This window comes from Botryllus schlosseri, chromosome 11 (genome assembly GCF_051294905.1).
Source record: "Botryllus schlosseri isolate E-star chromosome 11, Bs_hap1, whole genome shotgun sequence".
NCBI lineage: Eukaryota > Metazoa > Chordata > Ascidiacea > Stolidobranchia > Styelidae > Botryllus > Botryllus schlosseri.
Genome location: NC_137246.1, coordinates 24,613,889 through 24,641,656, shown reverse-complemented (window position 1 = coordinate 24,641,656; position 27,768 = coordinate 24,613,889). Strand labels below are relative to the sequence as shown.

The 27,768-nt window shown below is 42.1% G+C and overlaps 2 protein-coding genes and 1 pseudogene across 6 annotated transcripts in view; all 3 read right to left on the bottom strand.

Annotated features, from left to right (window-relative positions):
• LOC145449520 (tRNA (cytosine(72)-C(5))-methyltransferase NSUN6-like) overlaps nucleotides 1-15,349 on the bottom strand; it is a 264,578-nt gene extending 249,229 nt beyond the window's left edge. Inside the window, exon 1 of the mRNA XM_080327909.1 lies at nucleotides 15,184-15,349. The gene's annotated coding sequence lies outside the window, so the exon portion shown is untranslated. The remainder of the gene's footprint in view (nucleotides 1-15,183) is intronic.
• Nucleotides 1,163-2,564, bottom strand: LOC145449528 (aldo-keto reductase family 1 member B7 pseudogene; annotated as a pseudogene).
• LOC145449501 (sodium/potassium-transporting ATPase subunit alpha-3-like) overlaps nucleotides 9,760-27,768 on the bottom strand; it is a 43,203-nt gene continuing 25,194 nt past the window's right edge. For 4 of the 5 annotated variants that reach the window (XM_080327885.1, XM_080327881.1, XM_080327882.1 and 1 more), the window contains 8 exons: nucleotides 26,436-26,586; nucleotides 25,402-25,570; nucleotides 25,189-25,343; nucleotides 22,244-22,367; nucleotides 21,835-21,980; nucleotides 20,025-20,155; nucleotides 15,356-15,549; nucleotides 13,438-14,831 (listed from right to left, as the gene is read on the bottom strand). In XM_080327885.1, coding sequence (XP_080184011.1) covers nucleotides 14,803-14,831; nucleotides 15,356-15,549; nucleotides 20,025-20,155; nucleotides 21,835-21,980; nucleotides 22,244-22,367; nucleotides 25,189-25,343; nucleotides 25,402-25,570; nucleotides 26,436-26,586 — 1,099 coding nt within the window. In that variant the 3' untranslated portion in view covers nucleotides 13,438-14,802. Of the gene's footprint in view, nucleotides 10,031-10,401; nucleotides 10,596-10,692; nucleotides 10,824-13,437; nucleotides 14,832-15,355; nucleotides 15,550-20,024; nucleotides 20,156-20,942; nucleotides 21,089-21,834; nucleotides 21,981-22,243; nucleotides 22,368-25,188; nucleotides 25,344-25,401; nucleotides 25,571-26,435; nucleotides 26,587-27,768 lie in introns of those variants that run through there. The other variant, XM_080327884.1, reaches the window with a different exon arrangement.

The window sequence follows — 27,768 nt, the reverse complement described above, 5'->3', positions numbered from 1 at the left end:
ATTCCGACAATGGCTTGTAAATAGGTAGAAGACGCTGATATTATTCGTTATTCACTCTGTTATTTATGGCCTGATGCAGATTATATGTGTAGAAATTAAACACATTCCTGATTTACTGAAATTCAGAGTTGTCATAGTTTACTTGGTTGGCTACACAGCAGTGTCATACTTTACTAGGTTGGCCATACAGCAGTAAGGTTGTGATCTGGGAAGAATGTCTAGCTTACTCACCAACTATTCTGCAAAAGGTTGAGGATCATTATTCTAGAAACAGCTGTATCGCTAGCTTGCATAAAAGTGGATATTTCGAGGCAGATTGCAGGTAACTTTCTGGACCTACTTAGGTAAAGGCTAAAATGAAGTCAGCCATCCCGGAGTTCTATATATCCCTGGATTTGAGAAAAAAAAGTCATTTTTGAAAAACCCTACTGATGGCGCTGGGACCGGGATGTGTGTCTAACAAATCAGTGGAATCGTTGCTCAAAAGATTCGGTATCCTAAACATAAAAGATATGCGAAAGCTATAGAAATTGCCAAGTTTATGTATCAGTTCAACTGCGACCACTGTCCCTAAAACTTCAATAACTACTTTTACCTCGGTATCAAAAGTGCATAAATACGACACACGCGCGTCCACACCGCCCAACTACCATATGGTAGACAAAAAATCGCGCTCCGGACCTGATTTGTGGAACAGCATCTCGCCGGCTATCAGACAGTCATCGAGCATGTCTAGGTCCACATTCAAGTCGAAATACAAGCAATATCTACTGAATGAATACTAGTTAGCCCGCGAGTTAACCTGACATATATCGATCTCACCTTCCGACACATGCCACCATTTTTGTCGTTCTTTTATATTATCTTCTTTTACTTCTCATTCAGTGGGCATGCCTCATTTTTTACATCGCCTAGGCCAGGTGGGTGTCTGATTTCGAAGACTACTCCAAGTCGTTTCGACGCCTTCTTTCTTATCTTTCATTGTATCGCAGTCATGTGGTGTATTGAAATGATAAAATATTTAGCAATAGATTGGATTGGATTGACGTATAAGCATTGTCATGTCATGTTCTACGCTCTTCGCATAGGATAATTTCTCTTTCAACTTTTCTACCTGACCACACCCCTCACCCTAATGCCTAATATAACTATAACCTCGTAATTGAATACGCATTGTTTAATATCAAGTGAACTACGCATCAAACGAACTACATAGCTACGAAACTTTGATAAAATTATGAATTGGACCTAGGCCTACACCTATTCAGAATGTCAACGCCAGTCGCTTCGAGTCTGGGCTGTGATGTCAGCTGGTGTTTCATTCTGAATAGTTTTCACGAAAGGGGAAATATTTGTGGTTCTGAAATGACGGAAGATTTAACACTCTCCAGTTACAATCCAGTTTCTTTATTGCAGTCATGTCATCATCAGCCACTTGAAAATCAAATATGTCGGCATTGCTCTTTATCCTTTCCGGCGTCACACTTTTTGGGATAACGCTAACTCCTCTTTGTATGAGATATTTTAATATTAGTTGAGCAACGCTTTTTCTGTAGTTTGACGCCATTTTCACGAGATCCGGTCTCGTGAGTAGACTGGGTGGGTCTTCTGCGGCGGCCCACGGTCTGTCAGGTGATCCGAAAGGACTGTATCCAGTTACTGCCAATCCATTGGATAAGGAATAGCGCAGTAATTCCTCCTGGTCTAGATATGGGTGGATCTCGTATTGATGTACTGCCGGTTTGATTTCGCACGTACTTAACAACTTGTTCAATTGATATATATTGAAGTTACTCACACCGATCGATTTCACCAAGCCCTTTTTCTTTAGTTTCTCAACATCCTTATATACATCGGTATAATGAATACCTTCGTCATACTTGCAATCGCCATTTTCATCAGTTGGAAACATATCACCCTTCGATACAAACTGGAATCCCATAGGCAGATGAACGAGGTATAAATCAAGATAGTCGAGTTTCAATGCTTTCAGGCTCTCAGTAAAGCATTCTTCAACTTTACGGAAGTGAGTTAGCCAAACCTTTGATGTGATGAATAGGTCCTTTCTTTGTACTACACCCTCCTCAATTTTAGTTTGGATCGCGTCTCCAATTGGACCTTCGTTTTTATACAAGTACGCGCAGTCTATATGGCGATAGCCATTATCTATAGCTGTTTCGACGGCTTTCCGTATCTCAGCCGGCGGAGATTTCCACGTTCCTAAACCTAGTACGGGCATTTTCTCTCCATTATAAAGCGACAAGCATGTATTAGCTGCCATATTCACCTCTCGTTTTTCGCTTTGTTGTCGTATGGTAACGTCCGAAACCCTCTATTCTGAAAGAATGGCAGTTGCGCAGCTCGAGACAGTGTCCACTGTCCAGAGACATGTTTGTTTTACAATTGTAACCTCATCAACCGTTACGATTGCCCGATCGCAGAGATTGTCATTGTATCGCAGTCTTGTGATGTTTTGAAACGATGGCACTCAGCAGATCCGGATCAATCAATATAACCGTTGAGCCGTAGGTCCGGGCATGTCATACATACAGATAGGTCTATTGTAATCGTGACTATGTCAGAATCTAATTTGAGAAATGTTTATGCTCTAATTCAAATTCTAATCAAATTTTCCTCAAACTGCTACAGGAGAACTGTAGAGTGCGAAAGGTGCCAATTAAGCTTGCTGTAGACATTTTTCATGCTCTTGCTTTGACTTGATACGAACTGAATTTGATTCAATTTCCAAATTTTCGCGAATTTAGTAATTCTAATCTAATTTGAAAACTATATTGTGTGGTCGTAATTATAGTTCCAATCTAATTATCTAGTTGGCCAAGTATGCTGTATCCCAATGGCGTAATAGGCCATAAGCATTAAGCATATAACATAGGGTTGCCAATTGCCATACGTCCGGAATTTCCCGGACATGTCCGGAATTTCACTGTTGAAAGTAGAGTCCGGGAGGAATTTCTAATATATGCCAAATGTCCGGAATTTTGAAGACTTGACGTAGGCTCATAATTTTTTCGTAAATTAACATGAAAACATTACTTTTGGGAATATTTATGCTGATGCACGATATTTTTCTTCGCGCTGCGCGCGATTCACTATCACATTTATTGATTTTACTATGGGAAGTACCACCTTCGCAAAAAGTGCAATAAAATATAATCAAAAACAACCTTCATTTACTGGAATAAGCCTAATTGTAATCGCAATTATAGGAGAACGGTATATTGCTAGAGATCGTTAAGGCCGTTTAAATGCTTAATTCAATAATTTATAGTGGTTCCAAACTTGGCGGTCGTTTGATTTTATTCTGGGGTTCGCGAATATGTTGAACATAATCAGCTTCCGAAATAGCCCTTGAGTAAGTCTGTGCAAAGGTGCTGACTTCTTTTAGTAATCAGCTCGTCAAATTTTGATCCGGGCCGAGAAACATTTTCAAATTGGAGATGGAGTCGTGACCATAAAAAGTTGGAAACCACTGAATGTGGGGTGTTTATAACGCTCCGAGGTGCGCACCGGCATAAGGCTAATAAACAATCTTATCGGTGGGACAGGAACATGACTTAACGATGTACAATTATACGCTACCTGTATTTTCGAACTCATCATCCTCCACCAGCTCTACCGCTAACTCTGGTCATGTGGGCGGATAGTAGTAACTATAGTAACTATATAGTAATATATGAAATAACCAATATTATTGACAGAATTCATTCAAAGTATTTAACGACCAGATGCATATAGAAACCATATTCATAAAGCACCCCCCCTCCCCCCCCCCCCGAAGTTGCATCGATTACCCTATTGCGGGCTCAAAATCATTGTTTATTTGGGTGGTTTCGGTCACGGTTACACAACACACGGTCACATACATACTCCTGAACCGGATCGTGACCACCTCTGGTCTATGAGTAAAGCTTTGCTAGTGTGACGTCATGACTCATTTTGAAATCCTCTAGTGGGCGCTAAAGAGTGTCCGGAATTTGTGTCACAGAAATATGGTAACCCTAATATAACAGCCGTTTGTGCTCAAAATAATTACCGGTACAGCCCTTTGTGGATGGTATATAGCCAGCTGCGGTCCTCGATTTTCCAGGTGTCAACAATCGGGCACTGATGCTACTTTCACAATACGCCACTCTATATTCCGAGTTTATGATGAACATTTTATGAAAACTTTTCCACAAACATATTTTCAAGGTATACATAGGCTACGCCAGTGCTTTTCAACCTTTTTGTGCTCCGTTCGCACTTTTTTTGTAAAATAAATTTCATTCGCACAAACTAATCGAAAATTGTTATACAAAAAGTAGATGAAGATAGGCCTACTTAACAACATTTTGTTCAGATATGCAACAAATTGGCTACTATACAGCTTAAGCTATCAAGTGTCTCAATAAGAAGGCAACTTTTTTCGCTCGTTTCGCTTCCAATTATTTCACTAAAACCCTTCTCGGCCTAACAATGTTGTTGGGAATTTGTACAAAAACGTCTACTAGTGCTTGCATGGCCAGGTCTTAAAATCTGTTCTGCACCCATATCCGAAATACAGCGGGTGAAAAATGCTTGCTGGCAAAAATTGCATTTGAGAGCTGACACAAAGATCCCACAAAGCTCCAATCTGTCGAAAGGATGAAAAAAACATGATTGTGTTGAGGCTTTTGCTTTATTTCTTTGGAACATAAGATGCAAAACGATCAAGGAGAGTAGGCACATTAGAGCTCGCTACCTGATGATGATGATACGTTGATCCAACTTCTGTCTCGCAAGTTTATGAGAAGAGCAAATAACTCACGATACTGTGTGTTATACTCTTTAGCTCAATCTAACTTGAGAATCCATGACAGTTGAATAACGATATAGCAGCTTTTAGACTACCACCAAAATCTGAGTGTTTGTGACATCTCGCGACCCGAACCTCACCCATGAAAAGAAAATTATTTATAACATTACAGTTGTATGCTACATTTTACGGGCATGTAGGACATGCAGAACGCGAAAACCACAATTCTACCCAACACAGCTCGACAAAACATGTCTGACGCACGCGATTTCAAATTAGGGCGAATTAAATTCCTCTGCGTATCGCAGTTGTACTACTGTCTACTCAGATTGCAAGAACGGGACTATTCCGCGCAGATAACGGAACATATCTCGAAAGGTTTGGCCATCCAACATCGGTAATTTTAGACCGAGGTTTTGTCGCCGCTTATGTTTTTGACACCGCATGTTATCAGCGGTTTGTTTGCCAAAACTTGACTTCATGTGCCCGCACGCAGAAAGGGGTTGGCCTCTAAATGAATGGGTCTCATAGGCCTGAACTCGCTCGTTGCACACCCCTACGGAGAATACACTAGTTCATCCCAACGGTCTTCGACCATGTTTTCCAGAAAAAGACAGTCGGACAAATCTTATCATGAATTCTCAAGCGTGTCTCGCTTATTGGCTATACGATATGTAGAAACGACCGCAGGATTTTTTGCAATAAATTCAATAAATATTACATACATATTAACAGATAGCTCTGGCACCGTGTAGACCCAAAATTATACCCTTTGCGCCGTTTGCGGTCTATACTGAACCCTTGAAGGGGTAAAAATTTGCGTTACAGTAACTTGCAAATGTGAGTCTGTAATGATGGTATTTACTACTATCCTCGTGCCTCGAGCAAATCAAACAGTTATTACGAAAATATGATGATTGTTTAGCTAAAGAAAGCAGAAAGCCAATTTGACGTCATTTTGTCCAGCCTGTCGCGGGCTCAGATGATGTACTGTATGTCTGCCAATATAATATAGAGATTGTAGAGATCTTTATACTGCCACTACACCAGCTTCAAACCAGGCTTTTGGTTACGTAATAATTAGAGTGCGGGAATATTAATTCACTGCGGCTTGTGAGGGCTACGATGAGTGGTGCGTCGTATTAAGTTTTACAATTGCGTCGTAACTACAAAAGTTACACTGATCTTAAATTTTCTATTAGGTTTATTTGAATTATTCCACGTCAGAAAAGTTAACAATTAATCACGGTTTTCATTCGCACTTGATCCGGATTTTCATTCGCGCCATTCGCACTACCTTCGTCATTCGCACTCGATCCGGATTTTCATTCGCACTATTCGCACCACCTTCGTCGTTCGCACTGCAATTTTTTTCATTCGCACAAGTGCGAACCGTCACACAGGTTGAAAAGCACTGGGCTACGCTATATGGTTGATTTTTTCGCTTTACGCTATGTTCTGTCAAAGTATCTATGAATTTCCATCACTCGTGAATGGGGTCGGTAATGACTAGGGTTGCGCAAAATCGAGTACCTGAGTGATTCGATTCTGAATCACGCAATATGCTTCGAGTCGAGTCGAGTAATCGAGTATCACTCATTATGACGTCATAACAGAATGTAATATGTCAAAGCTCAAATAGGTACCTTTTATGCCACCACAAAGAATATAATGCCTGTTATCCATCACAATAAAGATACTTTGGTATTTTTCGACCATACCGATTTCATTTCACTTGGTGACAGTATTGTGGGATGACCATGACTTCGGAAATGTTCTATTTCCAGTAACGTTCGTAGCTTTGTACTTTATGTTTCGTATGCTACGATGCGGACAATGAAAATTTCAAGGCTTCAACAGTGAAAATTAGTATCGAAACTACAATTCTCGTTGACAAATTAACTTTCAGTGAGGAGGAGCGTATAATTTCAATACTCGAAAAAATCGCCTTTTACTACTCGACTCGAATCATTAAAATTTATACTCGATTCAGATTCGAGTACTCGAATCATTGTGCCCAGCCCTAGTAATGATAAATGACTGCTCGGGAACTTGCACGTCTCGTACGAGACAAACATGGTTCGCATTACTACAATGGTCATCCCGGTGTTCGAAAATGTGAGCGCAACGACCATTATTCACCCTAGAGTAGTGTTTAACAGTGTTCAGGCTCAGGGTAGAAGGAAGGCTGCAGATTAGCGTAAGGGTTTCTTTGATTATTAAAAGTTAAGGACCATCGAACTAGCCCCGGCCTCTCGGAAACTGAATATATTTTCGGAAGTCACGAAGATGCACATTACAAATGGTCATGGTCACCTTTGGTTAACTTGTAAACCCTACCTGGACTTAACCCCAAGAAGGCTACTCGTTAAAACTATTTACTACCGTAATTTTGGGAAATTTAATTTCTACTTTCACTTGAAGAACTGATGACCCAGGAATGTCTTAGAAGTCACTTACTGCTTGTAATCGAGCATATAATTTTTCTTAACTTATGCTACTTTTACTTGTATATGAGAAAACCAACACTGGCATAAACAAGACACTACACGGACTTTGGCTGCTGAAGGGTGTTCCAGTCATTGTAACAAAAAACTTCCTGAGTCGTGGCACCTTTTCCAGCCTATCTCAGAACAACCTTTGCATAAACGCCTCGAAAACCCAATTGCTGACAGTAAATTCAAAAAATAACCTAAAACCGTTAATATCGCTGGTCAGCCCGTTTCCAACACAGATAATGCCAAATATCTCGGGGTTTTACTGGACTCGAACATGTCCTGGAAGAGTTATATTCAGTCCATTGAAACTAAATTATCACCGAAGTGCGGCCTGTTCTACAGTCTTGGGCGCTTCATGCCAGCATGGGTTGTTCTGATACTCTTTAAATCCTTAATCCAATCGAAGTTACATTATGGCATCCTCTGTTGGGGGGCTGCCAGTAAAACTGCACTCAAGCCACTGCAGAAACTACAGCATAAAGTACTCCGAATCATAGCTAGGGCCCCAAAGGGACCTGGCTGCCCATCCAATAAGTCGCTGCTGAAGAGATTCGGCGTCCTAAACATAGAAGATATGCGGAAACTAGAAATCGCCAAGTTTATATATCAGTTTCACTGCGGTCGTTGCCCCGAATACTTCAATGACTTCTTTACCTCTGAATCAAAAGCGTACAAGTACAACACACGCGCGTCCACGTCGTCCAAATATCATATGATCGACCGAAAAGATCATCCCTCTATCAAATATGCCGGACCTGATGTGTGGAACAGTATCCCGCCGGCCATCAGGCAGTCGACGAGCATGTCCACATTAGGGTTAGTTCGGATATCAATAATTTTCACTATCGGGATAACGGATATATCCGGATATTTGGAATTTATCTAACCGGTTAACCGGATAATAACTGCTAAATGAGACAATCGATTTCATGAGGTCTGCATGTAAAACGGATCGCAAAATCGTTACACAGTGTTATTGTAGAGTACCTACCTACACGCGCTGTATGAGCGAATACGAGAAAAACCACGCAAATTGAATGTTCACTGCTTCTGCAACGCCCTCTTTATAAAGCACAGATGCATAAATTGTGGCATCCTGTAGCCATGGCCGAAATTTTGTGACAAAGAGTCCACGTTCATTGAATGCTTTTTCAGCTTCCACAGAAGTGGGCTGAATAGTAAGCAGCGATTCGTAGAGAGTCTGAAGGTTGGCAGGTCGTATCCCGGAAACTTCAACGACTTAACATTCCTTTTGACCATCCTTATGTTTAAATTTGGAGTACTAGGAGGACGACTAGCTGATACTGGAATTGATGCCGACATGATACCTCGCTCTAATTCACGTGATCAGGCACGCAGCCAGACGCAAATGTAGGGGGGTTCGAAATAAAATGAGGGGGTTTCGATTTTTTTCGAATTAATTACCAGCGGAAATCAATTACGCTTGCACGCACGCACATTTTTGCGAACATTCGATGTCATTCACTTTCGCGGTGTCACTCTCAGAATCACTGATCAGAATACACTTAACGGCATATCATCACCAAGCCATCGAGAGATAGGAGCCAACGCATGCTAGGTTCAAGACGCCATGGTTAGGCCAGTGATGATATCTTTCGTAGGCCTGTTGTAGATGCGACTGTGCAGGCCAGCGATGGAATAGTGTGCACACTGCACAGGGCCTATTGCAGATGCGATTCTTTAATCCAGCGGAACTATAGGCTTGTTGAAGACGCGATAAATCAGGCCAGAGACGGTAGACGAGCGTGCGGCAATCAATGACCTAATTTACCGATTTTCTCAGCAGGAGATCGCGTTACGTTACATTGTGAAATGTGCAGAGACGCATCTCGCTAATTGGCAACACGCTTCTTGCTAATCGACCGCGCCAACACTGAATACGACTTATTGAAGCTTACTAAAATGTGTAAAACGCATTAGCAACGATTCTTTTTTATCCGTTGAACCGGCAGAATTATATCCGGATATCGGATAGTAAAAATACCTGCGGTTAACCGTTATCTGGATAATCCAACCCTAGTCCACATTCAAGTCGAAATACAAGCAATTACTACTAAATAAATACAATCCATCCTCAAGAATACCGGACCACGACTGACCTATCGATCTCGCTTCCCCTGACATGCCGCTCTATTTCTTGTCGCTTCCTTTTTCTATACTATCTTCCGTACTTTCATTCAGTGTGCATGCCTCCTCTTTACATCGCCTAGGCCAAGGTGGGTGTCCGATTCCATAGACAACTCCTAGTCGCTTCGACATCTTCCTTTCTTTTCATTGTATCGCATTTTTTGTGGTGTATTGAACTGATAAAATTGATGATGATGATGATCTCTGGGTTCCTGAACTGGGTATCATCCCTAGACGCTAGTAGGCCTACACATAATGGTCGTTAGCTACCTTTCGACAGGAACAGAATGCTTCTTCTCGCTTCACACGATTATGCTCTTGATTACAGATCCGTATTTAATATTTTTCTTGACAACCAAGACCAAGCCACTTGCAATCACAAGATATACACGACAGTCTTAACATGTAGATTGCTGACGGTTGACAAATTCATATGCCACAGAAATCATGCGTATGCCACCAAAGGAAACAGTCGTAAGCGAACACAAATTTACTATGAATTCAAATATTTTATATAAATCTTCTTGTCGGTTTTGATCGCCGAACTTTGTACGCCCGAATCAATAGTACGTTTCGTTTTCGACCCAGCCTGTAATTAAAAAAAAATGAAATCTTAACGTGCATTCGTAATCATGAAACTAGTGGACCGATATTTCAATCTTCAAATCACTGCTCTGGCACGCATTTTCATAGATGTCACACTGCGATTCACGCATTTTCGTAGATTTCACAATGCGATGATCTCATTGATAGAATGTAATGGTAGGCTAATTCAGATTCGGAGATTGCTGGCGAGTATATATGTAATATACGCCCATTATCGTAATATTTCGTACTCGCTACTCAGTAGAAAAAAATTAGAATATTCTCTTTCCATAACGCTGGTACATACGTTCTTTTGAAAATGAAATGCAATGCTACATTAGTTACAGCAATAATTGGGCCGATATATCAACTCACCGCCTGGATTGCGACGCAGTATCAGCCTACGTATTTCATCGTAGGACCATATAATGAACGCGAATGGCAGTGGAACGATCCAGGAATCAAACTGCATCGGGTACATGCGTAGAGCTACACCCATTCCGGGACAGTAGGATAAAAATGTAGCGAGCAAAGTTTCTTCGAACAGTCCAGCGATCAAGACGTGATTGCTGTAAGAAATACAGGAATATGTTATCGTGTGTATCCTAATTATATGATCTGGTCATAGGCTAACAGTTAGTCAGAGCGGTGAGAATACTATCGCACCTCATTCCCTGTTTGAAGATGGTAAGTCGACGAGTTTTGCAGATCAAGAGAGTGGCCCATTGAACGATGACGATGGTCGTAAAAAATGCCGTATGGCAGGTGTATTCCAGAATCTTTCTTTGCTCAAACGTCTGGATTGCAATACAATCGTTATGTTAATTGATCTTTGAATAAACGAGACAGGATGTGTGTCATGTCATCTCACAACATATCTGCAGTTTCAAGAATTGACATAGTTTGTAGGGATGGTGTGAACCTTTGAAAGGTTCAGGTTCGTGTGAACGCGAACCTTTTTAAAAGGTTCCGTGTGAACGCGAACTTCATGACGTCACGTGACGTCATATTGCTAATTCCAACCCTGTCTTCCAATGAAGTGATAGCCTATATTAATGTACACGATACCTAGCGATGACTCGGGCCACATAATGCCACAATGCTGAAGTACATATTGGCGTTTTAAACGTAGCTAAATGTATCAACTAAGGCAATCAAAGGATATAATACTCCCATAAAATCAATATCTTCCGTCGCTTTGCCAACAATTTCGACGAAGACTTACCAGAGAATAAAAGCCTTCGCCTTAACGGTCTAGGCCAGACCGGACAATGTAGGCCTATTCGGCGTCTGAGTGTTGCTACATTGATATTGAGCAGAGTGTAAAATGGGATCCTATACTTGCTACCGATATTACCCCATCGACAAATTATACAGCCGTAGCCAACACCTCAATCGCACGGATTTGGTATTAATGATGCAGTAAAGATATGAAGTCAAAATTGACCCCGTACGCCTGCTACATTTTTACATCAGAAACGATATCAATCTCATTGATTGGTATGAATAAGCATCATTCGCTGCTGACTACGTATGTCGCTCGTGATGTTGTGTGATTGCGGGTCTAGCTCACAGCAGAGGGCCACTAAATATTCACAAACGGAAAGCTGGATATTTCGAGCAAACTTTTGTAACAAAGCAGTAAAACTTTTGAGATTGCCAAAGTGCTCGTTTAGTGTTGATTTTTAATGCTGTCAGAGCCATGCATAGAGTGGCCCGCAGTTGAAATGAAATAAATTTGAACCAAAGATGTTATAACGAAGTGAAAATTGTAATATATGAGAAAGGTTCACAGCGCAGAACCTACCAAGGTTCTGTTGTGAACGCGAATCTCTAAATTCCCGAGGTTCACACACAGAACGCGAACGTGAACCTCACGTTCACACCATCCCTAATAGTTTGATTCGAGCATCCACGAACACACAGAAAAGATATCAATTGTAGGATATATTTATATACAAATATGAGTAGAGAATTCGTGCATGAAAGCGATATAAAGTGGAGAGCACATGTGTGTGATATCACTCACCGTTTTAGATCAAAGAAAAACAGAACTTTGTGCGTTGCATTACGACGTCCAAAATGAAGCAGAGCGCATTGGCCTGTTGAGCAGCGACAAGCAGGCTAGGCTACTCAGCGTAACCTCGAATCATCCCGTGAATGCAAGATGTTGCATTAATAGCAGCAATCGAATATACACCCTGATTTAACATATGCTGTTCTGGCAACCGATTTCAAATCATATGGTTTGTTGGCCATTCTGATGTCAGTCGTACCAGATCACCCGGCACTACAGTCAAGACATTCACCTCATCATCCCATACAATTGCTTTTGACGGTTATTGATCAATTTGCGTGCAGCTATCGCTCACGAAAGAAGAATATTTCAACACGGCCAGTCCCTGGATGCAATGCAGAGTTGGCGCTAGACTATCGTACTGAAGCAAAGAGTCGATACATGCGTTGCCAGGCAGGTGGGGACGATCAACAATACGGAACAGTTGCTAAATCGCCGGTCGACCTGCCGGTGCCGCGGCTTCGGATCGTTGAACAACACTTCCCGCTGAGTCTAGGCGCGATGTGGGGCTAGCACAGTCGGCGCTAGTGAAATATACACCAGTCCGGCAAACCTAGCTGTGTTTGACTGAGGCACAGAATGCGGTTTGAATTTCGGCAGTGTGTCGCATGTTAATCCAGGCTTCTCTCCTTCATCGCTGTTCAAACGGTGTCTTTACAAAAAAATGCGCAGAGAAAGACCCGGTGAAAGATGAATAAGTGAAAAGAACAAGGAAGGACGTCTAAAAAGAAAAAGCCCGAGATCAACTTCGAATACTGTTACATCGAACGTTCGACAGAGGTTAGATTTTGAGACCATGGTTTGCCGTTACATCCTCGTACCTCTTCATTGCATCGTACGGCGTGTAGAGCAAGAAAAACAGCTGACCATAAAGGTGTCCCAACTCTCAAGAGCAATCCACACAGGTTTATCCACAGCATTCGGCAAATACTTTCACAATATAGAAATGGTCGCAAAAGCTACCTGCTTCACGTGGGCCTACCAGCCCACACCCGAAAAATCACTGGCATCCCGACTGCAAAACCAACGTTTTTCCTAAATTTTTACAGGCTATCCGACAAAATTGCTAAGTTCCAATTCCAACCCGTAGAAGCGAAGCTATAGGAGTTAGCACATTGAGTCCGAACTTCGCGTCTGCAGGTTGAATTGAGCCAAATTTGCTGTCATACATCGATTTTTCAAGCAACTGGAGAAGTTCATGGTGTTGCCATAATTTTTATATTTCTTCATAAATTTGAAGAAAAGAGTTCTTTATGAAGAATCCCAACAAACACAGAGACCATTCCTCTCAACAGCACAGCCCTTCCCGCAAGTCCCAAATAAACCACGCCATCTCAACCTCCAACGGGTAGTATCAAATTTATTTCTCACCATTCACATGCAAATATAATATTATCGACAGTCCTAGAGCCGTTCCAAAATATATATTTTTTCTGTAATCGCCTGCGCGCGTTTCCTAACAACACCAACGAAATTGAAGAAACCGAACGAGCGGGTGGACGACAGAACGAATTCGGGGATCGAGCCTCGAGAAATAAAGACGATCAACGAGCGTTAACCCTCCGTACAACCAGAGTTGATTTCGCGGGACAAAAAAATCTCAAAAAAAAAACGGGAACGTCACGAGTTATCGTAGTTCGCGACTTTATCTGCAGCTAAAAAGTTTCGAAACTGTTAAAAACTAGGAAAGTTACATTCGCCAATGCGCAACCGCACAATCTAGAATTCAAAGGGGACAGTACAACGCTAAATGTGTGCAGTAGGTAACAAAAAACAACAACACACGGTTGACCATATAGCACCATATCCAAATAACATAGCGACCAAACCGACCACTAAACATAGCCCAGGTGCAAATCGGATGATCATCAATTATGAGATTTCATTTACCTTTTGGAGTTTAGCATCGGGGCGATACGGCGACTAGAAAATCTGGAAATTATTTACAGCAATCGAATCTCGGCGTGAGGACTAGAACCCGACCGATCGTATCGAGACGGCATCACACTTTAAAAGAAATATTTGCCATTTAGGGAAAGGAAATAATCGACAATTTTCGTGACTTCACAGCAAGTTGCTATGGAGAACTACAGAACTACAATTTGAGAATGCGTAAATGGAAATATTGATAATTATCATATACCACAAGGCTTCCAGATGCAGCATTTCTAGCTAATTGTATGCCCAAGCCTAGAATTAGCTGTAAAGCTTTTCAAGTAAATGTACTGAAGTTTCTGAAATGCGCGCTCCAGTTACCTGTCATATCTTTTGAATATATCGTGATTATCGGTTAAGGAGCGAGCCTATCGGCATCGGTCGGGCACTAGTTGAGACATCGCTACGAGAAAACGGGACAAAAACGGCTGGAAATTGACAAAAAAGGGAGATGACTACCCCGGCAGTCAGGTAATGCCATGGAAAATCGCTCGAACATCATTATCTAGTACCGTGTGTCGGCGCACAACATGTCGCGTCGGAACGGGTAAAATGCGCGGGAAAAACGCGCCGGCCGGGCGATGACGGTTAACGATATTGTTGTTTTTTCAATTAGAACTAGTAGAAAATCCGTAACGTTCGGAATAATTAGACATTAAAAGCAGATTCTAAACGGGACTAGTCTCGCAAAAGCGCCGCGACACGCTGTTGTTTTGTTGTGATGTGGTCGCGGCCGATGGAGATAACAAGTGGAGGGGCCTTCGTTAATAGTAGGTTTCGCTTTCAACCCAACCTGTGAAAAAATAAGCACACAATGTTAAACACATACTAATGTACCTTCTAGTAACATATTCAGGCACCATGCATGTAATGTAGTGAGATTCAAAGTGTCAGCTGGAAAAGCTTCGGGTTTCAATACATTTACGTTATGAATATATTAATAAATGTATATTTAAGTTCTGTACCACAAAAAGTCTCTATACATAATAATATTAATCATAATAATCAGCATTCTAGTTGATTCTAGACTTACACTTCTTAGTCTTACCCTTCTAAACTACACAGATTATTACACGGAGTTACTAACATTTAACACATTAGCTGTGTCTTAGGCAAAACTGCCAAATTACATCTAACATTGCTACCTTAGTACAACCAAATACTCCAAAGCTAACGCTACAGTGACACGAGAACGCGCAGAGCAATATACCCTACAAGGCCATTGCTCACGAATTCAGTAACATCATAATTCCCTCGCCAAAACAGTGCGAAAACCTTCACCCTCCTACAGACTGACAGGACAAAAATCACACGCACCTCCGGGACTTTTTCTGATGAGATACCGACGCAGTTCGTCGTAGATCCAGATAATTAGCGAAAACGGCATGGGCACGATCCACCAGATCCACTCCAGCGGGTACATGCGCAGCGCCACGTCCATGCCAGGGCAGTAGGACAGGAAGGTGGCCAGCAGGGTCTCCTCGAACAGGCCGGCGATCAGCACTTTGTTGCTGGTAACGAGAAAGCAAGATTTTCACTCGAAATATCAGCTAATGGCCAGGGGTTCGTTGGAGGCCAAGACTCCTGCAGATGAAGTCGCATTGATTTGTAGAAAATATTCATCATAATCTGTGTTTTGTGTGTAAATCATGTTTCAATATCCCAGTTCTTATAACACTGTTGTTAAGGCACAGTTCATATTGTGCAACAGTATTCTATATCAGGGGTGGGCAAACTACGGCCCGCGGGCCGCATGCGGCCCGCAGCACCGTTCTGTGCGGCCCGCGAGAGTCTAAAGAAACTTATTAGAAATATAGTTAAAATGCGAACTAAATATCGAATTAATGCAGGGACTAATTAAACTTTTTTCTTAGTATATATTTCACCATGATAATTCTAAGGCAGTGGTTCTCAAACTGGGCGGCGCGTCTCCCTTGAGGGCGTGAAATCGTCTGAAGGGGGCCGAAGCTGAGCTCGAATGAAAAAAAAATTGCGGTCCGCGCAATTTACACTCAATTCCTAATTGTTGATCTGTATTTTGTCTGAATTTAATATCTAAAAATCTCTCATCCACAATCGTAACCTTTCATGCCATCAAACTATCCGTTAGGTTTGCTAGCATCCTGGTTACGTTTTGTGATATGACGATAAGGGGGGCGCGAAATCCTTCACCATCACAAGGGGGGCGTGTCTTAAAAAGTTTGAGAACCACTACTCTAAGGTAAAAACTTCCTATATTATTTTATGTTTAATTTCTTACGCGACCATCTCAAGGCCTACGCATTTTGAAATGTTTCAACTGCTAAAAATGACAGAATTCCTAAACGAGATTGACATAATTTGGATCACGAGTGTGATTTCAGATTGGTCACTCCAGTTTTACCTATTTTAGTGATGTGCTTATATATTCGTTCTGTGCGTAGATTTACTGTAGTTATATTTTATCTACAAATAGTAGAAGCGTGTTTAAATCTAACATGGTCATGGTGCTGTCAGCATTGTGTGTCCTGGAACTGAACCAAAAGTGGAATTAGTAAATCTATGAACAGATCGCTGCTCACAGATTTAAATTTCAATCCTGTTCTAAGAATCGGGACAACCGACCTTCACCTCTATAGTTTTGACAAATTTGTCATTGAGGTCGAACAGCCTATGAAATCTCGCCATTGTACGATATCGTCGTAGCAATGTTTGATTTGTTTTAAATAAGCATAGATATTATCTCCATGTCCTAACTATAATCAAATACCAATATTGCATTTTGGTTTATAATCCCAATTTGATATAGTGCGGCCCGCGAATGGATTCAGATGTAGAATGCGGCCCGCGAGCTCAAAAGTTTGCCCACCCCTGTTCTATATTGATGTATTAGATGTGTAATGCGTTATATGGAATCAGGCAATTTTCTCATTCTTTCTCTGCCACAGGAATTTTAATTGGATTTGGACCTATTTTCCAACAACACCGTAAAACCCTTCTAAGCGGCACCGTCCGATAAGACGCGTTCTCCCGTTCGAGAGAAGCAACCGGCACGCCGCACAGATTTTACGCATTCAAATTAATTACAGGATCAGATGGTCGTTACAAGTTGCCAGGAACTGTTAAGTTTGTCGGGGATTCAAGTGGGATTTACCTGGTGTGCAGTACTTGAGTGGTTAGTTTTACCGACCACTTCCCCGTCTATTTGACATTGTTCATTTAAATTTTGTAGGAAGTAGTTTTGGGCTATATTTTCGTTATTCATTGAGTAAAATTGTCATATCAAGTGGGCGAGATAGCTCATAAATCACGGTATCTAAATATAATTACAAAAATTGCAATCGTTTAGGTGTTAGCAGCAATTTTGCGTTGGTAACAGATATGCATTTTGCGATTTACGGGATCAGTTCTACTTCAGTACCAACGGTGACTACGCTGACCACCTCTAAAGGTCAGACTGCTTTTCCCGTTCTAAACTACACGGCTGATTGCAGGCACGAAACTCCAAAAATCGTAGATACATATCCATCATCTCAAACACCTTTCCCGTAGCTTTTTACACCAGGCAGTTAACCTCCGTCACATTAGTTTCATTTTCGTGTTACCCGGCCGAAAAAGAATCCAGAATTTATACAAGCGTGTCTACTATGTATGAAGCCGCGTATCGACAACACCGGAACACCCACTATCTCAGCGGTCAGTGAGAAAGACTGGCTCCACAGTATCGATTCGCGTCGTAATTATCTGCCGTTACACGAGTCCGGAATCTACAAAGCGCGCGTTTTCCGCTGTCGGTCGATACGCAATCAAGCTTGAGTGACTGATCCGTTGAGAACCATACGGTACAATGGTGGTCACTGTCTATATGTAGTAACTAACATATCGACTGCTATATTCGGGAGATTTATGTAGCATTACCGCTGTGAAATTGACGGAATATACGTTTTAGAGGTCGGTAGAGACACGAGCTCGTGTGTTGTAGTTAGGGTTCAATTGGGGTTACGAAGTCGCACGATGACTATCGTTTATTATTGTATCGCGTTTTCATAGTCTCTCAAACGTTTTCAAAGCATATCCCAGTATGACAACAACCAAGGCATGCTACAGTCTGCGCGTGAAATTATGAATGTGCGGAAATTCTCCGAAATACATCACCAATAACATCCTGGCAATGTCCATAACTCAACTGCTACAAACTTCCACATTAACGAAGCAGCAGTAACAAATTGTTACTCTTCGTTCGATATTATGGTAGTTACACGTCGTGAATACGGCTGCACGTCGTATAACTTCGACATTAACGAAGCATCATTAGCAAATTGTTACTATAAGTTCGATATTACCGACGTGATGGTTCCCGTGAAAATGCTACAGAACTGTATACTGTATAGTGCGAAACGAACCAAGATTGCTCTACAGACATTTGCTCATACTTGATAGAATGAGCTGTGACTTGAGTGATTCGATACGAACTCAACTTCCTTCAATGTTCAATGAGTTTTCGCGAATGCAGTAATTCTAATTCTAATCTAATTTGGGAAAAGACTGTACATTAGGGTTGTTCAAAAAAAACTTTTTTTTCCAAATCTCACTCGCCTACTGACTAAATCGTCAGGTTGTCCAAGAAAACGATGCACACCAAATTTGACGCAATTCCAACCAGTCAAAGCCGTGCAATCTTGAATTGAAATTTTTAATTTATTAAAAAAAATTTCTCAAATTTTTCTGTCAACCCCATGAAATTGTTGAGCTGTCTTCAAAGACAATGCAATACAAATTTGAGTCAATCCCGACCAGTAGAAGCGGAGTTATTCGCGTTTTTCGTTGATATTTGTCGGATTATCCTTGATCCGGGGATTATCAACGAAAAACTCAAATAGCTCCGCTTCTACAAGTCGGAATTGGCTCAAATTTGTTTTGCATCGTCTTTGAAGACAGCTCAACAATTTCATGGGGTTGACAGAAAAATTTGAGAAATTTTTTTTTTAATTTGTTTTAATAAATTAAAAATTTCAATTCAAGATTGCACGGCCTTGACTGGTTGGAATTGAGTCAAATTTGGTGTGCATCGTTTTCTTGGACAACCTGACGATTTAGTCAGTAGGCGAGTGAGATTTGGAAAAAAAAGTTTTTTTTGAACAACCCTACTGTACATGCACATACTTATAATTTAAATTCTACTCTAATTTGAAACGTTTAGCATCAATTCTAATTTGAAACGTTTAGCACCAATTCTAATTATAATAGAATTCAAAACATAGGTGAAAATTTTCAAGTCGTCTGAGCGTGTCGGCAGTATGTTGGACACTGTCGCTACAGATTACTGGCCTACGGATGGATGCGCAACACGTGACACGCGGTTGAATGAGCAAAGAGGCGTACTGCTGAGCCGGCTAAAAGCAGCGTAATTGGGAGTCCTGTAGCTGATGACCCAAGCGTCCAAATTTGATGTGTCTGGTCTTAATCGAAAGCTATTGTCGCACTGATTCCGAAAATAAAAATAAGATATTGTCAGGGCAATGGAACCACCCTAAAAATAGTCGTCAATCGTCTGAATATTGGCATTGTTCTGCGGAGCACTCATTCAGAACAATCGGCATTTGACGGCTATTTTGGAGTGGCTACATTGCCCTGACGAGACTTTTATTTGTATTTCGGAATCAGCGCGTCACTAGCTTTCCACCAAGACCAAACATATCAAATTTCGACGCTTTTGGGTCGCCAGCGATAGTACTGCCAATTATGCTGCTTTTAGCTAGCTCAGCAGTACCCATCTCTGCGCATTGAACCGTGAGTGACGTGTTGCGCATCTACCTATATATATATACTATTACACAGAGCGAATACACGCCGTCGAAACAACTTATCAGCCTCAAAACAGGCAATAAAACACGGAAAACAGGCAACGCAACGCAGTAAAACACAGGCCAGCTGGACGACCGCTAATTTCCCGGAAAAACCCGTCGTAACATCGACATACACGAGAAATACACAAACTCAAACTAACCTCATTCCCTGTTGGAAGATAGAGAGACGGCGAGTCTTGCAAATCAGCAAATCAGCCCACTGCACGACCACGATCGAGGTGAAGAACGCGGTGTGACAGGTGTACTCGATGATCTTGCGCTGTTTGTAAGTCTGTGGCGTGTATCGCGCGGGAGCAAATAGAGTTAGAAGCACGCAAGGCAAACTACACAGCACCGCAAAACAGGGAAGAGCCGCCGCCGCACGCGCGCGTAAGCCTGTACGCTGACCCTAACTTCTCGCCAAGCCGAAGATAAATTAGGTCACTCAGAACAAAACCACGCGGAGTCTCTTGGAGATACAGAACTTCGCCATACAATTGAATAGTATATTCATATTGAAATAAACCGAAATATTTTCGGATGACAACAGGCAGGGGTAATCGTCAGCAACTAGTAGAGAATGGAAAAACATTGCACACACAATTTCTTATACAATACACACACACAGTACATGACTGTTCAATATATCGTCATGATGCAATCAAAGTAGCCTGTGCCTATTTTCCAAATTTTGAGATGAATGTTATCAAACTTGGAAAAAATCAGGATTTTGTAAAATTTTTAATTTTTCTGGAATATCTGGATTGTGTTTTCGTTCATCTCATTGTTTCAGAGTTAATAAAGGCCAAGAACGAAAACTTAAGTTCATTTTTTCAAAATGTGTATACGGACACGAGCTACTATGATTCCCCCGCGAAGATAGATAATTACAATATGTATGCAATGTCATTCCAATTCTCTATTTGTCACTGACGACTACCCCTGACGAGCGTCAGCGTAAAACATTCTGGCTCATTTCAACACGAACACACCACTCGAAACCACACAATTATAAGCCGGGAGCGGCAATGTCTCTCTGATTTCGAGCACCGCACAAGTCTCGTCACACGCGAACGGACCCATTCCTGTCCGAAGGAGTCCATCTCTTGGCTGTTCATGCGATCGTCCCAGAACAGGCGAATATTGATCAGCCGGCCCGGGTACCATCCGTTGGTGGCCATTATGATAAAGTAATTGATGAAGCCCACGAGGGCTTGGATCATGCCTGCGACAACGGGGGGGTGGAGAGCATTATATATAAACTGCTTCTCTGCAATAAGTAAAACGCTCCTGGCTTGCGTGATACCGTTACATCGAGCCTTCTGTATATACCAGAGGTTCTCAAACTGGAGTCCTTGAAAAGGCAATGCTGGAATACATCATTACGATTGTCCTTCCGGTAATAAGCCCACGAGAGGGGGCTGAAATTGACCTGTTTTTGGTCATAATGTTCATGTTTTCGGACTCAGACAGCCTAAAATAGAGATTCAGGCTAGAGTTATGACCTGTTTTTAGTCATTATATAGCTTTCCAGCATCAAATAGCCTGAAAAGACGGCTTCATGAACATTTTTTGTAATCATTAGGTAGCTTTTCAGCCATCTTACACCCTAAAATTGATGACTGAGGCGATTAGTTATTAACCAGGAAAATGAAAAAAATTCTCCAAAAATTAAGAATTTTGACATTGTAACAATTTTGATAAAATTTTCTATAATCGTCCTAGTGATGACGATGAGTGATGAGCTGATGACCCTCTTCTAGGGTCGACCACATGAAAAACTCGTGGGGGCCCACGGTCAAAATCGTTCAAGAACCCCTGGTCTACACCTTGCTCATCCGCACAGAATTTTATAATGTATGCTATTGATGGCGCAGCTGAACAATGAAGATTGTTGACACTAAAACAGCCCGAGAACGCGCGCGCGCGTGGCGGTCGCGTTTTTCCCCATTTCGCGGCGCACCGCCTTACCCATTCCTGACCGTAAGAGTCTTCCAGTTGGCCGTTAGTACGGTCGTCCCAATAGAGACGCAGCCCGAGCAGTTTCCCAGGCAGGAACCCGTTCATCATCATGATGACGAAGTAGTTCACAAAACCAGCCAGGGCCTGCAGCATACCTGCGTCGGATTACAGGTAAGTGCCAAGGGTTCAAATTCGCATCTCAAACAGTGCGAGTTGTATTCATTTGCAAGTGGGCGTTCAATAAAAAGCGAGATTTCTAATGCTATTGCTTGCTCTATTTTTGAAACCGCACCAGTGTCGTTAATAGAGCCAACGCAAATCAATATATTAATATCCAAACGCATCGATCCTGAAGCCATCAACAAGAACGCAGCACCCGTATAACATCACATCAAATCGCAGGCAAAGCTCTACCTACCGATCTGTCCGTAAGCCATAGAGATGAGTCGCTCGTTCACCAACCGGTCCTGGAGGGGGTCACGAGGCTGACGCTTCATGATGTCGTTTTCGGCGCGTTCGTAAGCCAGCGAGATCGCGGGCAGCTGAAAACGGCGACATCTGCACGTTAGCCTCGCGGATATAGTAAATAGGCCTACCAATGAATACGGCACTTGGTAAGTTAGACATTAGAACTGGAATAACTAAATTTATACTGTAACTGGTTATTACAATTGCATTAATATATACCGAAAATGAATGTTTCAATGGATATGAGGGTGGATTGCGATATACGGAATTTTGTGAATTCGGCAGTAGGGTTTTGGTACATAACATATGTATTCATGTAGTCAGGTTACGTGTTAGGGTTTGAGGGAAGTTCGGGATTACGGTCCGTCTAGCTTTACGATTTTTCTCAGGCCTACCATAAAATAGGCACGCCGGCCGCACGCATGCCGGCACAGAAGCAAAAGACAAACGATTGCGCAACGCGCAATTTCCGACTCTACAGCCGGGACCGGGAATATTGTATGTGAACCGCCCGAGTTTATTTGCGCAAAGGGCGTTGTTATCAGTGTAGGGTCGTATTTGCTCGCGTTTCGACCGGACGCAATATCGCAAACTCAAGAAAACGGCGCGCGTTTACGGTGCGCGACAACAATCTACGACGGTGCTCCTCAAATGGGGTGCACGGGAGGGGTTCGCTAGAGGTCAAAACCCACACTCGACTTGATCAGAAGTCGCGCTGCTCTGCGGTAAATATTCATCACCCTCTTTTTGTTTTGTGCGCGAATTAGGTTTAAATGGTTTTGTCCTTCTAACACCGTTGCTGATGTACACTTGCACAGTTCCTTTTGTCCCCCAGAATCCCGTAGTGATGCTGAAGGCTAGCAGATTAGTCTAACGCCAGGCTAGTAGAGGTAAATAATCACTGCTTTAAACGATTTAAGCGACAGACCTGTATTTATGTGTCTAAGGGCACAAGAAATATACACGGTCACATTACAAATTGCGCGCTTCGTCTAAATACTAGGTTTTCAATCGCCGGCCCGCCAAATGGATAACAATTTTATATCTCAATTGTAAAACGCGGAAAGTTGGACGCTTCTCCAATGTCCATTAATTGGAGAAAAGAAACAACAGGTTTTCCTATGTAGAGTCGTGACATGGAGTTCGTGGTCCACAATGAACTTGACTTGCGTCTCGACGCTGCAAATGTTGTACCAAAACTATTAAAACGTAGCACGAAATTTATTAAGATCAGTTATACGTGAAAGCTAAGATGACTTTTAAACATCATTCGTTGAATTTCGACAGCTCAATTTAGCGTCATTTGAGAGCATATAACAGAGTCCAGCAAACAGCAAAGTCGCAGTTCGCGCGATCAAAATCGAGTTAGTGAACCCGAAGCACGACTTCGCCTATCAGAAACTTGATAGAATCTCGCATAACACGTAGCAAATTTGTTATTCAATTGAATTTTCGCACATTTCAAATATTTTGTGAGGAATACGTTTGTCGTCATAGTCGTCGGTTGGTACGCAAAATTTGATTCGAAATTTTACCAGTCAAGCTAAAAAGACGGAGAGGATCCCCGGCATTTAACGCGTTCAGCCTTTCAGAATAAAACTTGAACGCTTTCGAGTCCATTGTTTCGCAGCAGCGACCGCCGATAATGTGATGCGCTACAATCGTATCTATGGGGACGATCGCGCATCTAGCGCACATTAAATATCTCTCTGTATGAAGGTCGCGGATTACGGCGAGTTTATCACATTCTCTAAAGCCAGAAACCGCAATGAAGCCGCCGAAAACCCCGAAGCTTACGAGCTGATGCAGCAACTACAAACGGCGAGGCCAGTCACGTTTCCCTAGCAATCTCGTCAACACCGTGACGAGAGTCTTACTTAAATGCACCCAAATACCTTAAGCACGGCAGCGCCCCAGGAACTACGACTGCCAACATATGATAACGCGACGCAATGGAACAGGGCCCTCGACAACGCGATACTAGAACTTCTCTAACCAAAGGTCATTAAAATAGTCATCGTTGGCATCCGAATAGAATTGACGAGTAAGTAAAGAAACTAAGTATTTCAAGCCTAGTTCTACATAATTCCTGAAACGTCATCAGTTTCCAATCGATTACAGTAGAAGTAGCGATTTCGAAGTAACAAGTAAGCATTGTAGGTCGAGTAGCCCTAGAAGTGAATGACCGCAAAACTAAACCTTAAACCTCAACTACTTTGTTACAACCTAAACTATACCTAACATCAAACCAAGTACTCTATTACCGACACAAAACTAACCCTAAACCAGTGGCTCTCAAACATTTTTAGACACGCCCCCTTTATGTTAGTGAAATATTAAGCACCCCCGTTACCGTTATATCACAAAACGCAACCAGAACGCTAGCAATCGCAACGGAGAGTTTGCTGGCACGGAAGGTTATGACTGTTGAGAGAATTCTCAAATATGAAATTCGGACTATACACAGAGAAATAGAGATGAGCCGGAGATAAATCGCGCCGAGCGCCAAACAATTTTCGGTCGACCGCGGCTTCGCGTCCCCCTTCAGATGCTTTTACGTCCTAAACCTACCATAACCCTAACCTTAAAACCACATGTAAAAATATCACAGTTCAAAATATCGCATGCATTTTGCATGCTGAAATGTCGCAGGCTACTGTGTCGCATGTTTAATGTTCATTGTTCATATGCCCACTATGGTTATCATTGATTGAAAGATAATTTTTTTCTTCAAATTTCACTGCCTATTCGATAAAACTTGTTGGTTGGCTAATAGAACGCTGCACGCCAAAATTTGGCTCAATTCCAACCTGTAGCAGCGAATCTATTGGGAAAACAACAACCCCTTTATGTCCTCGAACCTAGAAAAAACACGTTCTTTGGTTTTAAACTCACCAAGTCCGTTCCCAAATCGATACAGAGGATGGTGATAGTTCCCAGAGGCAGCGGTATGTTGAGCAGGATGAAGAACAAGAAGGGACTGATCTCGGGAATGTTGGAGGTCAACGTGTACGCGATAGACTTCTTCAAGTTGTCGAAAATCAAACGGCCTGCAAACGCGCGGACCAATTAGCCAAAAAGCACGCGAAAAGTACCAAAAACAATCACCTTCTTCCACGCCTGTCACGATGGAGGCGAAGTTGTCGTCGAGCAGAATCATGTCGGCGGCTTGTTTGGACACGTCGCTACCGGCGATACCCATGGCCACGCCGATGTCGGCACGTTTCAGAGCGGGAGAATCGTTGACACCGTCGCCGGTTACGGCCACAATAGCGCCCTGTTAATACAATGTATCATTGTGGTACTGCCTTGTGCATACGAATTCTGATTAACTTCGTTAAGGCGGATACCAGCAGACTTGGACAATTAGATAATTCTAGTTGTATAATATGACTAATTATACTAATTCTAATCTAATTTGTGAGATGTTTCTATCTTTAATTATTAATTCTTCACGAATTTCGGGTTTTCCTGAAACTGCAACAGGAGAATTGTGTAGTGCGAAACGGGGCAATTGCCGCAGAGACATTTGCTGTTCTCGTGCCGATGAGAAAAAAACTATGATTTGATATCTACTTGCATTCATTCAATGACCACCCAAGTTTTCGCGTTCAAGTTTTCAGTAATTCCAATTCTAATCTAACTCGGAAAATGCTCTTTAGCAATAATCCTAACTGCAATCTAATTTGGAAGAGCTTAACCAACTCTGACTAGTAGGGCGGCAGGATATCCCACAAAACCTGCACCTTATTACAACCAAACTGCACCACACTGAAATGGTCTCAGAAAAGAATACAGTGTAGAGTTGTGTTATTGCCTTGTGTATAGAAATTCAATTTATCGCACAATACGTCCGATAAGTTGAGGCTTAAAGTATAGGACCGTCCGTAGTGTATGACACAAAATCTGCAATTGTTAATCGAAAGTGTAACATCGCAAGGCGATCGGGTAATTGTAGAAACTATAACATTGCGTTGGTTGTGATATTGCCCTGAATACCCAAGTTCACTTTAAACACACGATGAGCAATACGCAGCACGCACCCGTTAACGCGAATAGCGGGACTGCACCATATCACACTAGGACTAGAAGTTGATATATTTCAATCATCCAAGCCTAGAAAATCCTGTCACGCGACCCACCAATCTCTGGCATCCCTCTACGATGATGAGCTTCTGCTGCGGCGAGGTCCTGGCGAACACAATCTCGGTATGGTGCTTGAGGATGTCGTCGAGATCAGCCTCGGAAATGTCGCGCAGCTGCGAGCCGTGCACCACGCAGGCCTTCGCGTCTCTGCCAATTCGAACGGGGTCACGTCACAATGCCGATTTGTCAAATGCTTTTAGCTTGTGCGAATTCAGCCGACTTGGAAAATACCGCTTATCTACAATTCTAATTTATTTCCGGTTTTCGAAACTATGAAGCCGAGCGCCTTTCACAACTTTCATTTCCCAGTAATTTTGACAACGCTTGAAACCAACTACTTATAACTGAATCTAAATTGACCAAGTTACTTTCACATCGACTTGAGTATACTCAGGCGACATTCTCCCTCAACGGGCGCTTTCTCAAACTTCAGCGCACTCATTTCAACAGCTTTACAGCCGTCGTGATACCCGAATACGATACCAATTAGAAAGGCTACATCTAGCGGCAAAGGATTATAGTTTTCTTAATTCCTGCCACCCTGTTATGGCGTCACTAAAGATGCCGATATTTTGTCGCCCCCAATGGCCGACACCGATAATTCCTTCAAAGTATCGACTCGATATTATCGGCGAAACGATATTAGTTTAGTTACACTTCAAGGGCGAAGATAATAAAGTTAGCTCGGTTAGCTGATCCGGAAGAATGCTAATCATGTGAATAAATACTGCTAATCGCGACGCATCCAGTTGAAAAAGGTTAGGCGCGATGGTTAGTCGAGGTGCCCCGAGTTTTCAATCAAGTGGCGTTATCTGTTGCATCATAATGCGAACACGCGGTGTATTGGCTGTCAGTTGTCAATATGTACTGAAAAAGCGTGCTGCTTATAACGATACTGCAACTGTAATAGGTAATAGGTATAAATATCATCATCGCGGAATGAAAGTCGTGTTCAATTGGTACGGTACAGCTAAGAAACGGATTGCAGAATGTTGATATTCTTCTGCAATGGTGGGCGCATAATTCGTTGATTGTTTAGTGGAGCCATTACCTAGGGGACGATCGACGCGGTCATTATCGGAAAATATCTGTGCGTAGGAATGGTACGCAGTTTCAATAGATAACTAGTTGCGGTTTGTTAAATCATGAGATTAACTAGTTGCGGTTTGTTAAATCATGAGATTAGCGCTAACTTTATGCGCTGCGATCAACCGGTTTCCTTAATCCTGGGTTGATAAATCCTGACGAACGCGACAATCGACTTTATTGCTAATCCAACTTTGCCATCTCCGCTCTAAGATTTCCGTTTTTAGGCAAAACTAGTTCATT